Source organism: Aethalodelphis obliquidens, unplaced genomic scaffold (assembly GCF_003676395.1).
Source record: "Aethalodelphis obliquidens isolate GAN/ISIS:26980383/991018 unplaced genomic scaffold, ASM367639v1 scaffold4, whole genome shotgun sequence".
Taxonomy (NCBI): Eukaryota; Metazoa; Chordata; class Mammalia; order Artiodactyla; family Delphinidae; genus Aethalodelphis; species Aethalodelphis obliquidens.
The window spans coordinates 14540718-14554783 of record NW_020837948.1 but is presented as its reverse complement, the minus strand read 5'-3'; the positions used below and the strand labels follow the sequence as shown (position 1 = coordinate 14554783).

The 14066-nt window shown below is 41.8% G+C and overlaps 1 protein-coding gene across 3 annotated transcripts in view; it reads right to left on the bottom strand.

The window, feature by feature from the left end:
- ZNF608 (zinc finger protein 608) overlaps window positions 1-14066 on the bottom strand; it is a 107426-nt gene that overhangs the window by 90184 nt on the left and 3176 nt on the right. For all 3 annotated transcript variants that reach the window (XM_027099062.1, XM_027099069.1, XM_027099058.1), the window contains exon 2: window positions 12561-13658. In XM_027099062.1, the coding sequence (XP_026954863.1) occupies window positions 12561-13472 (912 nt within the window). In that variant the 5' untranslated portion in view covers window positions 13473-13658. The remainder of the gene's footprint in view (window positions 1-12560; window positions 13659-14066) is intronic.

Genomic DNA, 14066 nt, shown 5'->3' with positions numbered 1-14066 from the left:
TCCTAAGTAAACCTAGGTTGAGCGCGTATCATTAGTCAAACTACACCCAAAGAAATCAAATTTAGGTGGCCTTTGCAGGGATTTACCTCTTTGGTAAAACATGATTTTAAAAATGTATTTACACAAATTCAGTCTACTTAGTGACTATGACAGTGCTGAATTTTACGAGATTTAAAAGTTTGAAGTTTTATAACACAGGGAACTATATTCAACATCCTGTGATAAACCATAATGGAAAAGAATGAGAAAGAATGTGTGTGTGTGTGTATATATATATGTATCTGAGTCACTTTGCTACACAGTGGAAATTAACACAACATTGTAAATCAACTATACTTGAATAAAATAAATTTTTTTAAAAGTTTGAAAAATTATGTTGGATGCTCACAGAATAAAATCCAGTCTCTTTCTTTACTAACATAGAAAATGTTAATAGAAAAGCATCTAGAATGAAGAACAGCACATTAAAAAGTCACTAGTTTGACAAGTCTGAAAACATTTACACCTAAATCTTTACACCCTCTCTGCGCCCCCATTCCTATAATCCTGTTACTCACCACCCGCCAAAGGAAAGATTTGTAAAGTGAAGCTATCAGCCATGATTTAGACTCGAAAATCAAGCCATTTCAAAAGGATCATACCAAAATAAAAGTACCAGAACTTAGTTAAGGAGAAAAACAAAACAAGACCATGTTAAGCCAATTTAACATATTTGAAAATTCAATTTATCAAATGTGCATCAAGTAGCAAACAAGTAATTTTAATGTTACAGAAGGAATGGGCTTTTTCATGGTCAAACAGCATACAAAGACATCTCGTAGAAACAATACTTGTAAGTAACCAGAGTTATCATTAGGGTGACAGTTTATACACAAAAGAGCACTTTGAGATAAAGGGTTTCATTCCCAAGAAGATTAATGCAAAAATAAAAAACAGTGAATTGGGAAGTGTTCAAAATGACACTTCTAGAAAATAGCACTTTACTAGTGATCTAGTGATGTCCTTAAACCCTTTGTTCAAAATCGGATTAAAAGGACGACAACTACAGTGGGACCAAATGCCAGGATTTCTGCTCTTCTATCGGAGGGAGGGAGGGAGGGAGGGAAGGAAAAAAAGACAACCTGAAATTCTGGCTGCCAGGCAATAGCTCTTCCCCCCCCCCGCAAAATTATATACCACTTCCCTGCCGCCGTGGCTGGAGAGTTTCTCTCTATTCAGTACCACGGCCACTAACTAATGAAATAGTGGGGAATTTCTGTAAAAGGGTCCCAATTATTTAAGAGAATGCATTGTCTAGGGCCATTTTAACAAAGGCTCTCCACCAGCCACCCGCTTTCCCACACACCTCCTTCCCACTTTTTACTCCCTACCTCTACCGCCACCATCACCAGTCCCCCTCATTTGAACAGGAAAATTCAGCGACAGCCAGCGTCCCCCTCTCAGGTGGAGAAACTTTAAGTCTTTAGCTTCCTGACCAGGCAGCAAAGAAATGACAACCTGCCTCCTCCTTCCTCCCCTCTCTCTTTAGAGCTTAAAAAGTACACTTGGCCAAGCAGTTCTCACCATTCAACAATTCATTCTTCTTTTGTGAAAAACATGGGTAAAAACAGCTAAGCATGATCACAAAACATAACACCGGGCACTCAGTTCCTATACCTTAAGGCCTCATTCTTTTACCTCCTGGTCCATAGGATTTGGTGACTGAATAAATCTTAATCTGTAAACAAATGGTTTGCTCTACAATTAAACCATTCATTCTTTTTTTTTTTTTTTTTTTAACTGCTTGGCGGCTACCCAACCCAGAGACTTCTAGGTTCTTCCACTATTTAGTGCTCCCAGTGGTTAAAAGGCAATAAGCTCATTTGGAGTTTATAAAACTATGCACCATCAACAAAAGCATGTAATGTTTCCAAGAGGCACGGTGGCTTCTACACACACAATGGGGAGCTGTGTGTAGTCTCCCCCAAAACAAAAATGCCCAGCCCCAATTAAGCGCCCTGGGGGCCTTCAGAGCAGTTATGCTAAGTTGCAAATACAGCAAGATCCACTTGAACTCCAACTGTCTTGTGTGCTTTTCCTCCCAAGGTAGGGGAAAAGCTGGGGCAGACCGACCTCATTAAAGGGCAATTAGTGAACCCCAGGACTTGAGGGGCTAGCACAATCGTGCCCATTGTGAGCATTTCACTATGGGGCCACTCTTTTCTCTCTTTTTTTTTTTTAAACCCAGGAAGTCTCTACAGCCTGAAAGGCCCACATTTTAAATTTTTAAGGATTTCAATCTCGCTATTTTTTCTACTACCAGTCACAGAGTAAAAAGAAAGGAAGCAAAACAAAGAACGTTCCTACTTCTTTTGTGGAATTCCAGCATAGCTGAAAGTTTTTTGATAAAATAATTTGAATAATTTATATCCTACATGTCATAAATAATTTAAAATAAGTTTTATTTTTAAACATAGTAAAATAAACGCTCCACCTCCTGGTTATAGAGATTGAAAACAGCACATTAAAAAAGGACATTATAAATCAATCAATATAGGCCTTTTATGATTATATGTGACAGCGTCGTAGAAAAAAACTTGATCTATTTACATTTGAAGGTGTTATTTAGAAACTAATACAGAGTAACGTGATCAACATAACCACTTTACCATCAATAAAATTCTTCACACCTTTTTAGAGTCCATTATTACTGTTGATATCAAGATGCTGAAGTCTGAACACTACAATAAAATACACCAGTAAATGTGGCTGTTTACATTCTTTAAGGCCACCACCTTTCTGCAAATACTAAAGCCGAGACCCCGCTGCCTTGGTACTAAAATTTGCAGTACAGGAGAAAGTAGTCGCTTTTAGACAAGTAATAAAGCTAAATTTGACCTCTCAGCAGCCAAGATGCAAACAACTCTAATATTTACATATAATCAGATGGATCAGTATCTTTGTTAAAAAAAACAAACACTAAAAAGGAGGAAAGAGAGTTGGAGTAGTTGACCTCCCTCAAAGTAGAACCACCCCGAAACCCAGAGTCCAAGACATTCTCGTAACACTGGATTATGTAGGATAAGGGGTACTGAAGTCACAGGAAGCCATCGACTATGTCCGCTGCAGCCCACGAGTTCCAAGAGCTGCCAGAAGGTGTGCTCAGGATCTAGGCACAAACTTGTGGGATAACATTAGTGCCCATAGTGACATCTTTAATGCTGCCCTTGTATCTGTTAGGCTAACTAATCGCTCGATTCGTTCAGTTTCTGAATATCACGTGAAAGTATTTAAGAGTGTGTAACAAGTCTTTTGTGCCTTGACCAAATGTATTTCAGCTATACTTAGAAGCAAATTTGTGTGTATTCGTGTTCTATTAAAACATGCACCAGGAGGCCCCCTCCATTAAACTCGGGCAAACATCCTTGTTTTGTTTTAGAAATACTAAAAAATTGATCTGTGTAACTTGAACAGACACATTTTGAGAAATCTTGAAAAAGCTGGAAAAGGCTTATTAAGAGATGGGGGGGACCCCACGGTGGTTATTGTGCAATATACTGAGTAGAGAAGGCTTCCAGAGAAGAAAATGCAAATCCTGGAAGTCATTCCCAACAGTTGGAAACTCTTCTTCTTCAAGGAAATCCAAGGGCTCAAAAAATAAATATTCAAGAGCATTAATTTGTTTCTGGATGTATGCGTGCAAGTAAAACAGCAGTCATAATGTGGAAATTTCAGTCACATTTTGCAACTAATTGGAAGCAGATTAGAATTCCGCCTCAGGGGAACGTTGTCAAACTAGAAGCCGGAGCAAATGAAGAAAGAGGTGACGGCGTCGTGAAGAGCTGACAGATTTACTGCGCTCGGGGCTATAAACGGGTCCTGGGAGGGAAGGAGGGCGCGGCCCCGGCGGCGCGCCCCCGCCACGGCCCCCAGCTTCGGGAGCGCGCGGGCCCGGCCACGCTCCCCGGAGCCCAGGGCCCTCCATCTGCTCCCCCGCGGAACAATAAACCCGGCCTTGCCGAGAAATCCGTGGTCCTGATAAGATAGAAAATCCGCAGGCTGATAAACCCGAGCGAGCGGGCAAACGTCAGAGGGAGAGAAGGTTTCTTTCTTTTTTTTCCAGTGGGGGAGGGGAGCGAAAAAGCAAGCAGATTGTGGAGGATAATACAGCCTTGGAGTAATGGAAACAGCTGCTCGCTTTCTACTTCAGTGTCTGGCATCTGCTGCGGCATCATGGGAAAGGCTGGTGAAGGATTTGGGCAAGGAATGTAAATGGAGACAATTGGCCAAATGGAGTTTGATGCGGAAAAGCTCAATTGCTCTGTCTTCAAATCATGTTGTTCCCTTCGGGGAGCAGAAGCCAACAATATTACTGAACTCACATTCCACCTTCAAAGCAGCTGAAAGGTTTGGGAATGGGAACCGCTCTTCAATCAGTTACTTCAGATGTGAAACAATATAAAGGGATAAAGCCTTTCTGTTGGAACAGCCTCCATTTGTCAAAGTGTGCGGCTCATCTTCCACTGATCTTCACGGAAAAGTTAAATCGGAGTCCTTTTTTTCCTATGGATTTCACTTCCTTTGAGAAAAATGTTTCTTAAATCACCACTGCTTACTTCTGAACTGGCTCAAGGGACAATTTCTACTTGTTGTGCCTATTTTCTCCTTGGCTGCAAAGATTCGGTTCTAATTTCATTTCCATCACAAAAGAATTGGCAAAGAAGGGAAACGCAGAAACACATAACTAAGTGCTGCTGTGCTAGTCATAAGCCTATAATAAAGCACAGATTTGATAGCATTATCCATGTACTGTGGTGAACCACACACAAATAAACAGTTCTCCGTGAAGAATGAAAACCCGAGGCTTCAGCCCTTCCAATTCAAACATTATTGTTGCTTTTAACATGAGCCATCCATAAATCGGCCAAGGAGGTGACAGGAAATCCAAAAGTAATCTGGTCTGGCTATGCGCACTTTGTTAAAAAAAAAAAAAAAAGAGAGAGATGCTTTCCAACTCATTCTGATGATGTTCTAAGTGAAGAATGGGTAAAACTGTAAAATCCAGTCATTGAAACAAATGGTATTTTTATGCCAAGTGAATTCAAACACGTGGTAGGCGTAGCAACCAAAAACAGGACAGCCCTCCAGTATGGGGAAAGCGTGCTAACCTACCAAGAACAACTCAAAAAGGACCTTTGAACCTGCAGGAACTAATGCACAAGACAAAAAAGGTGGATCTAAAGCAGCCAAAGGACCAGATGTGCTTTCCTAAGAAACCAAATCAGGAGTTTTCTTAAATCAAAAGGAGGAACAGTCACTTCTAGGAGTTCCTGAAAGTGTGACCAATTGGAACTTTGTCGTCTGTTGCTAATTGAAGCATATAAAAGAGTCCATTTCTTAAAACATACTACAAACCCTTTTTTTTTATTCTTAATTCACTGCCACATGACAAAAACCAGAATCAAGTTGACTGGTAGAAGATCAGTACAACCAAAGACCAAGCTATTATTTCAAACTGTCAGGGGGAAGGCAGTAAAATTGCTACCAGGTCTCCTTAAGTTACCCTTCAATAAAAAGAAGCCATCAGGGAAATAAGAGGAAAAGAAAACACATCAAAACCTTAAAAGTCCCTTTAAGTAAAATTATACGTCTGTGGCACCATGCCATCTGCTCTCTGGTTAAGATAATAAGCCAATTCCACAACCTAAATATCTGCTTTCTAAAATCATTATGTACAACACAAAATACAATCGATGTATTTTTAAACTGTGAAAGCCGCCTTCATATGGCATTATTGGAATGTGCCTAAATGTCCCCCGTAGGCACGTTTTTCTTAAGGTGCTAGCTGAGAATGAGGATTACCAGGAGTTGCAAAAAGCTCAGTGGTTGAGCGAGAATAGTCACAGTGAATAATAATCAAACTGGGCTGGGAGGTGGGGATGAGAAAGAAGAAAGAGTAGCTTTGAAAAACCAGCAGCAGTATTTATTCATCACTTCCAACCCATTTGTTTGGACCGAAGCACCCTTCTCTTTGAGTTCTCTATTACAACCAAAATATATATTTCTAAATTTTCATTTAGCTTCATGGGGAAGGGGGGAAGCCTTCTGAGTACCAGATGAGATACAGGTGGTTCAAAGGCCACTGACCTATCAAAATATAAGAAATATTCGCTTTGTAATCTCTTCAGTTCTTCAGGCAAAACCTATAATCTATTTTAATGCTTTCTCAAAGGTATTTCGAACCAAAATTTAGCAGATATTTAGCAGAACTCAGCTCTAGGAGCAAGGTGCCAATCTCCCCGTCTTGAATATCCTTTATGCGCTCAAAATAGCATTACAAACAGCCCGACTGATGGTCAATCTACTATGAATTATTTAACAACCTTTCATTCAGTTGCAAAGGCTTTGTTCGCACTGCCAAAACCTTTAGCTTAAATTAAAAAGAACTTGCTACGGAGAGCAAGAAGTCACTAAAGAAACTTCAGCTGGGAGAGAGAACTGGATGGATATGAAGGGGCCAATTACTTGGCAGCAGAGTGGAACAGAAAATCAACGGTGACTTCTTTTAAAAGAATAAAGCCCACACTTACTAAACACTCCCAGTCCACTCCCAACCCAACAGCTATATATGCCATTATAACATTTCTACACACATACCTATGAAATAAATACCAGACACAGGGTACCAGTCTGATCCCTGTATGAGCCTGTAATGACGACTGAAGTCATTCCTGGGTCAGAGATTTCACCTGTTCTCTTTCCCTATAACCTTAAATGTACAGATTAAAAGGGTATTATTATTTATCGACAACTGTCCTAGTGAAGAGGGGTTATTTCCACTCCGCTGTTGCTAAGGAGCGCCCAGTATTTCCTTAGTTCTGGTTTCCATGTTCTACAAGAATGTGATACAAGTAACTTAGGAATAAACTGTTTAGTATTCAAGCAAAACCCTTGATGTTCAGATCACCGGCAAGTTCAGAGTGCTGGCAATCAAAAACTATGTTGTGCTACAGTAATTACTATGAAAAACTTCCAGTGCTTAATATTAAAGAATAGAATAACATGATCCTTCCACCTCTTCTACACCTCTAGAGTGTGTTCAACATGGCAATTATCTCTGTTCAAGAAGCAGAGAGTTTAAACTGCATTGAAACTCAATTATACCCATGACTTTTTAAACATACACTTCAAAAGGCAGGTTTCATTACATTCAAATCACTGAGCAAAATCTTTTGCCCAACTTAGAAAAAACAGATTCTATCCCTCTCCATGAGACATCTTCAAGTATAAAAATGATTTCTTTTTACTTTTTGGACCCACTTCTTCGTTTACTAAAGTAGAGGGATGACTGAGCCCTGGTGAAAGACAAAGAGAGATCCCATCTGATAGAAGCAGTGGGATGTGCAGCCCTCCCAAACGTCATTACCACACCGCCTAGAACTGCCACCATTTTTAAAAACCAGATCACACACTTGTTAACAAAAAACACATTACTTTGCTACTTTTAAGAATGCAAAGGAACTAGGAGTGGTAGATTTATGATTTAAGTGCTTGTGGCTAAAATAGCTTTCCAATTATCAAGGGCCTCTTAGGAAGAGCAAGAATGCATTATGTGTTAATGACCACAACCAGGGGTCCCTTCTCCACTCTTTTGTCAGAACCCGGGCAGATCCTCCCCGCAGCTTCACCATTAACATGTCTGTTTCCTGTCAGCCCACTCAGAGATAATGTCATTTATCTGAGGGAGGCACAAGCCCAGTCATTAGCTTCTATAAAAGACCTCAAACAAAGGCCGGATAATGTTTTACCCAGGGCTCTTACTAAAACCAGAAGCCAAGAAGCTTACCATCTAAAAGTCAAGGACTCCAAAGTTATCAGTGTTAAAAGAATATTTCCCTCATGATCAACAATCCTAGACTAACAGCTCTGAACCAGAGCAAGGTCTATGTAGAACAAACATCGGTCCAGGTGTGGCTACCACGTACAATTAGATTAACCGATAAACGCTGACCAGAGTTAGCCTGGGAGAGCCTTTGCCCCCCCCCCCCACCCCGTTGCCTCCAGGGGGAAAATTGACAGAATAATTCAGATACTGACTAAATAGTTAGATCTTTGAAGAACTGACCCCTCATTGTGATTGCCTGCAGGAACTGAATAACCATTATAAAGTGTTCAATGGCTGAGCTTCTGGAAATCTTTTAAATAAAAGTGGAACTGGTTAAAATAAATGTAGGAACACGTGTTTTCACAGTGTTGCTCATATTACAGCAATTTCGAGTTGCTATGAAGTACCAGGTGAACTTTTTTTAAATTAAAAAAAAGGCACACACAGTCAAAATTGGAGCAAATCTCAGCCGTTCAATCCTTGTTTTTCATGCTGAAAACGAAGAACAGATGGTTCTTTCCATGTTGTTTGAATCTGGTTATTGAACACCTCTGTGGTTAGGGAGATTTCTGCTTAGCACTTTCGGCATAGATTTCATTTACTAACTATAAAATGCTGCTTAGGAAAAATAAGTCTTTCTAACACCCTAATTAAAACCATCTTGCAGCCAAGCAATTTCCCTTGAAGAGCATTCTTAACCTCATGACATTTGGACAATCAATCCCTCCCCGCCTCTTTTTTTTTTTTTTACAGACTATTTGCAAAGTTATTAAAAGTTGCTAAACGTTATTTATCTCTTTTAGCACAATCTTGATCAGTTGCTGAGTAATTTTTAAAATTTCTCCAGCAAGCCCAGCAGATTACAGATACTGTGCTCAGAACCCAGTGATGTGCCTGGTTATGCAAATCTTCCAAGCGTCCACGGGGTCTCACAGAAAACTTCGTTGGGGAAAGAGCAGCCCCTCTGCACCCACTGCAAAAGCCCTGTCATCCTCCGAGGAAGCCTATAGAAAAGAAAGGAGCTGAATCAATGCTGCTTGGGAGCCACCCTTAGTTACCAACGTTTTCAACAGCTAAATCCCTTATGTAGCTTTCAAAACAGTTTGCTGTCCAACAACAATGGACTTTGTTCTTTAATTATAGCAAGTGACCTTTCTGCCCTTTTATTTCACAGTAGATAAACTGCACTCTCTAAGCAGAATTTGTAGGGGGCACTATATTTGGGGGGGAAGCATATCATCCACAAAACTTATTAATCAAAATATGTTCTTCAACTAATCACACTCACTTAGAAAACGTGCCAGAATTCCCTAGTGAAGTGTAAAAAGGCTTCTACAAGAGAATAAAATAAAATGAACGATATCCTTTATAGACAGGTCCATTTGTAGAGCCCACACTTAGGCTGTTAAGGACCAGCTTAATGAAAGCAGCATGATATTACTCAAATCATTCTCTTTTCTAAATGCATACTGAAGAGTCAGAATCCTAAGACCCAACCATAAGATCTCCTAGGCTCTTCACATGTATTTGAAGTCTCAGCTGTTTTTAAGAATTCTTGTATGTATTTTGGAATATCCCAGCGATCAAATAAACCCATGTACTGTATTGAACTATTAGCCCAGCCGAATGCCTCCGTCTGATAGGTCAAAACTGTAAGACGGTTAAGGAGGATACATGCAGAAGAGCCTCAATACAGGCTATTATGCTTCAAAAGAAAAGGAGGGGGCAGGTGGGGAAGCAGGTTTTAACAACCAAAAACCAAACCGTCAAATCTACTTATTCAGACACGTCACTGGTGGCTTAACCACAAAATGGGCTATAGAAATACAGCTCAAGTATCTTAGAATTATGGCATGTTTTGATTTTGTTCACATATTAAGAGAGTGGCGACTTTTACAACATACTTGTGGTTTCCACATAAAGGACTAGAACGCTCATTGATTTAATTTCATAATTGGACCTTTCATAAGGTCCAATTTATCATGTTTTACATGACTTTGTGTAGTGAAGAAACAGAATAAACAGACCAAAAATAGACATAGAAGCATGCTGTGAAAATTCACCGGTGACAGCGAGTCTTATGAATCTCCTGGAACCATCCAACCAGGAAAAAGAAAAAGAAAAAAGCACACACACCACATTACACCCCTCTTTGGTTTTCACATTTGACCCCTTCATGAGCCACATCCGATTGCCGAAAATTAACCACCTTCACCCTTAAGACACTTACTCTTCACAAACCCAGATAATCAAACAAGGCTGAAATTAAAACATTGTACAAAAACATCAAAAAACCTTTCTCAAAGGATGCCTCGGTGTCGAATTATTTTGCCAGGTAAAGCTTGTCCTACTAAATCTTTCCCGCCTCAAGAGGTCTCCTCCTTGTCATTAGGAAGTATTTTCTAAATTGAAGTCAAATTTTACACAACCAAGAGTTAGTGGAATTAGAGTGACTTCCCTGGGTGGCATCTGTACAAGGGAATGCCGTCTCTGTGTGCCAAGGAGGAAAGCGTTCTTAAGAGAAGTCCTTCTGGGGTGCAGTGGGCGTGGGGAGGAAAGCTGAAGGAACAGGCTTCCAGATCCTGAGCCAGCACCATAGCTTGACAGAGAATGGCCCACACTGCAGTATTCAAGCCCCTCAGAGCCATCCCTGAAGGGGCCCTGTGCCCATACCAGCAGCTACGGTTGGCAGTGGTATGAATCTAAATGCACTGTGCTTGCTCCCCTCCCTCCACCCCAGACCCATCATGACTTGTTTGCTCTTTATTTAGGTAATTCACATTATCACACTTATACTCCTCTGAAGATGAGTTGCATGTATATGAATAACTTAATTCTTCCATTTTTCATCCAGTTTCCTGTGTGACTGGAAAGTGAAAAGAACACAAAAACTGGAGAACCGACACCACGCTCTCATCTCAGTTGCCATGACAGCAGCCTTTGAGATACTGAAATGTTCCAATTGCCAGCTAAACAAAATTGTTGACTGTGAACATTTGGCTGGAAGATTAAAAGGCTAAGGGCAGTACCTCCCACATTCCAGGCAGCAGTGAATCCAATCAAATGGCTCTGACTCCTTAACCACAGCCATTGTGAGCACTGGATTAGGGCAATTCATCTAGATAGTTAGGGCAGATTAGAACTGCAATTTGAAGACTACTGGCAACAAAAGTAAATGCTCTACTGTACTAATAAGAAGACTTCAGAACGCCTTTTAGCAGAAATTATGTGAAAGTCCACATTTCAGCATAAGAATCGAAACCTGGATTGTATTTTTTTTAATGCATTTAAAGTCATCAGTGTAAAATGCTGTCTGACCAAGAGGATATGGATAGAAGAAGCAGGCGTTCAGAGGCTTTTTGCGATTTTGGCATCATCTACACCTTAATGTACCTTCATCGACTTCTAAAATCATAAAACCGAAACTTTATTCCTGCAAAAAGAAAAAGGTTTAAATAGACAGCAGTGAGAAACTGTACACAGAAATAATCACCCAAAGACACTTCACAATTTTGACCAAGTGAGAAAGAGCAAAGATCAAATTATTTAATAAGCATATAACCAAACAACCATGCCACGAACCACACGACACGCATTTGCTTCTGCAAGGCACAATCTGTGGAATTAAACGTTAATTTTATAGAGACAGCACTCACTCCCCCAGTTCACTCCCAACCTGCTCTGTGGACAGAGCACCTTCAGCTCTTGGGACATCACTTAATGCACAGTAATTGCCAGACCAGTAAGTCCTAGGCCTCCAGCACAAAGCAGCACAACACGAGGGGCAATTTTTCGAAGGCAGTGTCTCACTAGACTTTCCGACAATGACAAAGATGGGAAAAAGGGTCCGAATTACCTAAATCAACGCTCCCCACCGCTCAAATGCAACACGTATTTCGGGTATCTTTTGGCTCCGTTTTCACCTTTCAGCACACCAATCCACCAAGTCCATTTCACTTTTCTTACCAACATTTCAGCTCCCTGGTCAGGCAAGAAATCCAAGTGATAACACTCTTACATCTCCAGCTAAGAACTGGGCAAGGGAACAAGGAAAGAGTCCTGGCGGTCACCAAAACCATTCCATTCTTGCTACACGGTTATGAAACCAATGACCCTAGGAGACCAAGGTTTCATTCGGGACCAATAACAGTAACATATCCTTTGACAAGACTATCTTGGAGAATATCATGAAAAAATAAATGGGTGGAGGGTGGAGTGCAAATTCGAATCCTCGACATACGGGGAGGCAACGTGAACCCTGCACCTAAGGACACATTACCAGAAATACTAGGACGTGTAAATTAAAACAGAAGACAGTTCTCCTTAGGGAGAGAAATCAGGAGAAGAGGTAAGTGGGTACAGGAGCAGGTTTTCTGTTAAAAGCACACCGCAACGAGCTGACTGGCCAAGAGCCCTTCTGCAGGGCAAAAGGTACTTGGAACACCCAGACCCTCCCACCTGGGGACCCAAACACTAGCACCACAAGCAGCAGCAGAAGCAGGAGCTAAACACTGCACCCAAGTTAAGCTGCCCCATACCAAAAGTTCACAGGAAGGATGCACAGAAGAGAAATCTCACAAAGAACCAGAAAGCACGAAGTGTAAGGCACACAGAGGCACGTCCCCACCCACCACGCACCCACACAAATGCACACAAAGAGGAAAGTAGGAGATCTAGGAAGGCGTCTTTATCCTACCTTCTCAGTTTTCAGTTTCTTGATTCGCCTGTGGCTCTCCTCCTCCTCCTCTTCCTTCTTTACCAACATAGAGTTTCCCATGAGCCCTGAATCCGGGGCACTTTTGCTAACTTCCCCAGCAGCCGCGACGCTGCCACTCCCAGTGCCCCCGCAGTGGAAGGGGCTCGCGCCACCTCCATTGCTCTTGGCCCCAAAGCCATAGAGGCCCCCGGAAGGGGCCTGGCTGCCACTGCCATTCTGGTGGCCCTGAAGCAGGTCGTGCTTGTCCTTCCTGGATTTCCCCGCATCCTTATCCCGCTTGGCGCCTCGGCTGCTCTGGCTTTTACCTGGCTTCTCCTCTTTGCTTTTCCCGCAGGAGGCCGTTCCCGCGGTGGCAGCGGAGGTGCCGGTGCTGGTACTATTGCTGTTCGGGTTGCCGCCGCCGCCGCCGCCGCCGCCGCTCACACTTTGACCTAGCGCTGAATTCATGCCAGTTGCCTCTCCAGGGCGCCCTTGGACTTCCTGCCTCTTGCCAGTGCCGCTGATCTCGGGAATCCCATACAAGGCAGCAGAAGGCAGAGATTTATTAGCATCCTTAGAAGTTTTACTCCTTTTCACTTTTGATTTGCTGGTCTCTTTGTGTGAATTCCCCTGGGGAGCAGAGGGCTGAACAGAAGCAAATTTTAGGCCATCCGCTAAGGCTGCGGTAGCACCGGCCCCACTGGAGGCCAGACCTCCACAATCCTTAGAGTTGCTGCTGCTAGTGGTGTTGGTGGAATTATTCATTTCAAATTTCTGTCTGTCCTTCTCCAAATCAGCGTCCAAATCAATTATTAAATTTCCAACCCCGATTTCCCAATCATCGCCACTGTCATAAGTATCAACCGTATTTGGATCCACACCCTTTCCTGCCGTAGAAATGTTCACTGACATCCTGAAGATGAGCTCTCTAGAATAAAAATCCGATGAACTTTCCTTTGGAGATGAGGGGACATTCGTTTAGCTCCGCTGGGCTTTCTCTTAAAAAAAAAAAAAAAATCTTCTAATCTTCCTCTTCTTTTTCCTGCCCCAGGAATGGGTCCAGGGGGTTTACACCCTTCAGTCCAGGTCCACCTTTTCCTGTGAAGGGGGGAAAAGTCGAATATTTCTTGTCTGGGTGTTACCAGAATAAAAAACGATTAATACTGGGGAGTCAGTGAGGGGTACAGGGAAGGATGGTGAGGAAGGTGGCTCATGTATTGTCTCCACAGTCCAATATCAGGTTTAAAGAAAAATAACCAAACCCGAAAAACGTACCCATGACAGTAAGCATCTTACAGTAGCTAAAAAAGAAAAGCCCTTTATCAACAACACAAGGATAATCACTTTTTAAAAAGCATTAAAATATCTTAAGGATCTGAGTCAAGTCCAGAAAGGTTTAAGGGAAAAAAAAAAAGAGTTTAGGATTTTTTTTTCTAGCACATACACATGGTAACAACCCCAGAAACACAGCCTGAACACTCGGACAAGAGGAAGGAACACGCTTTA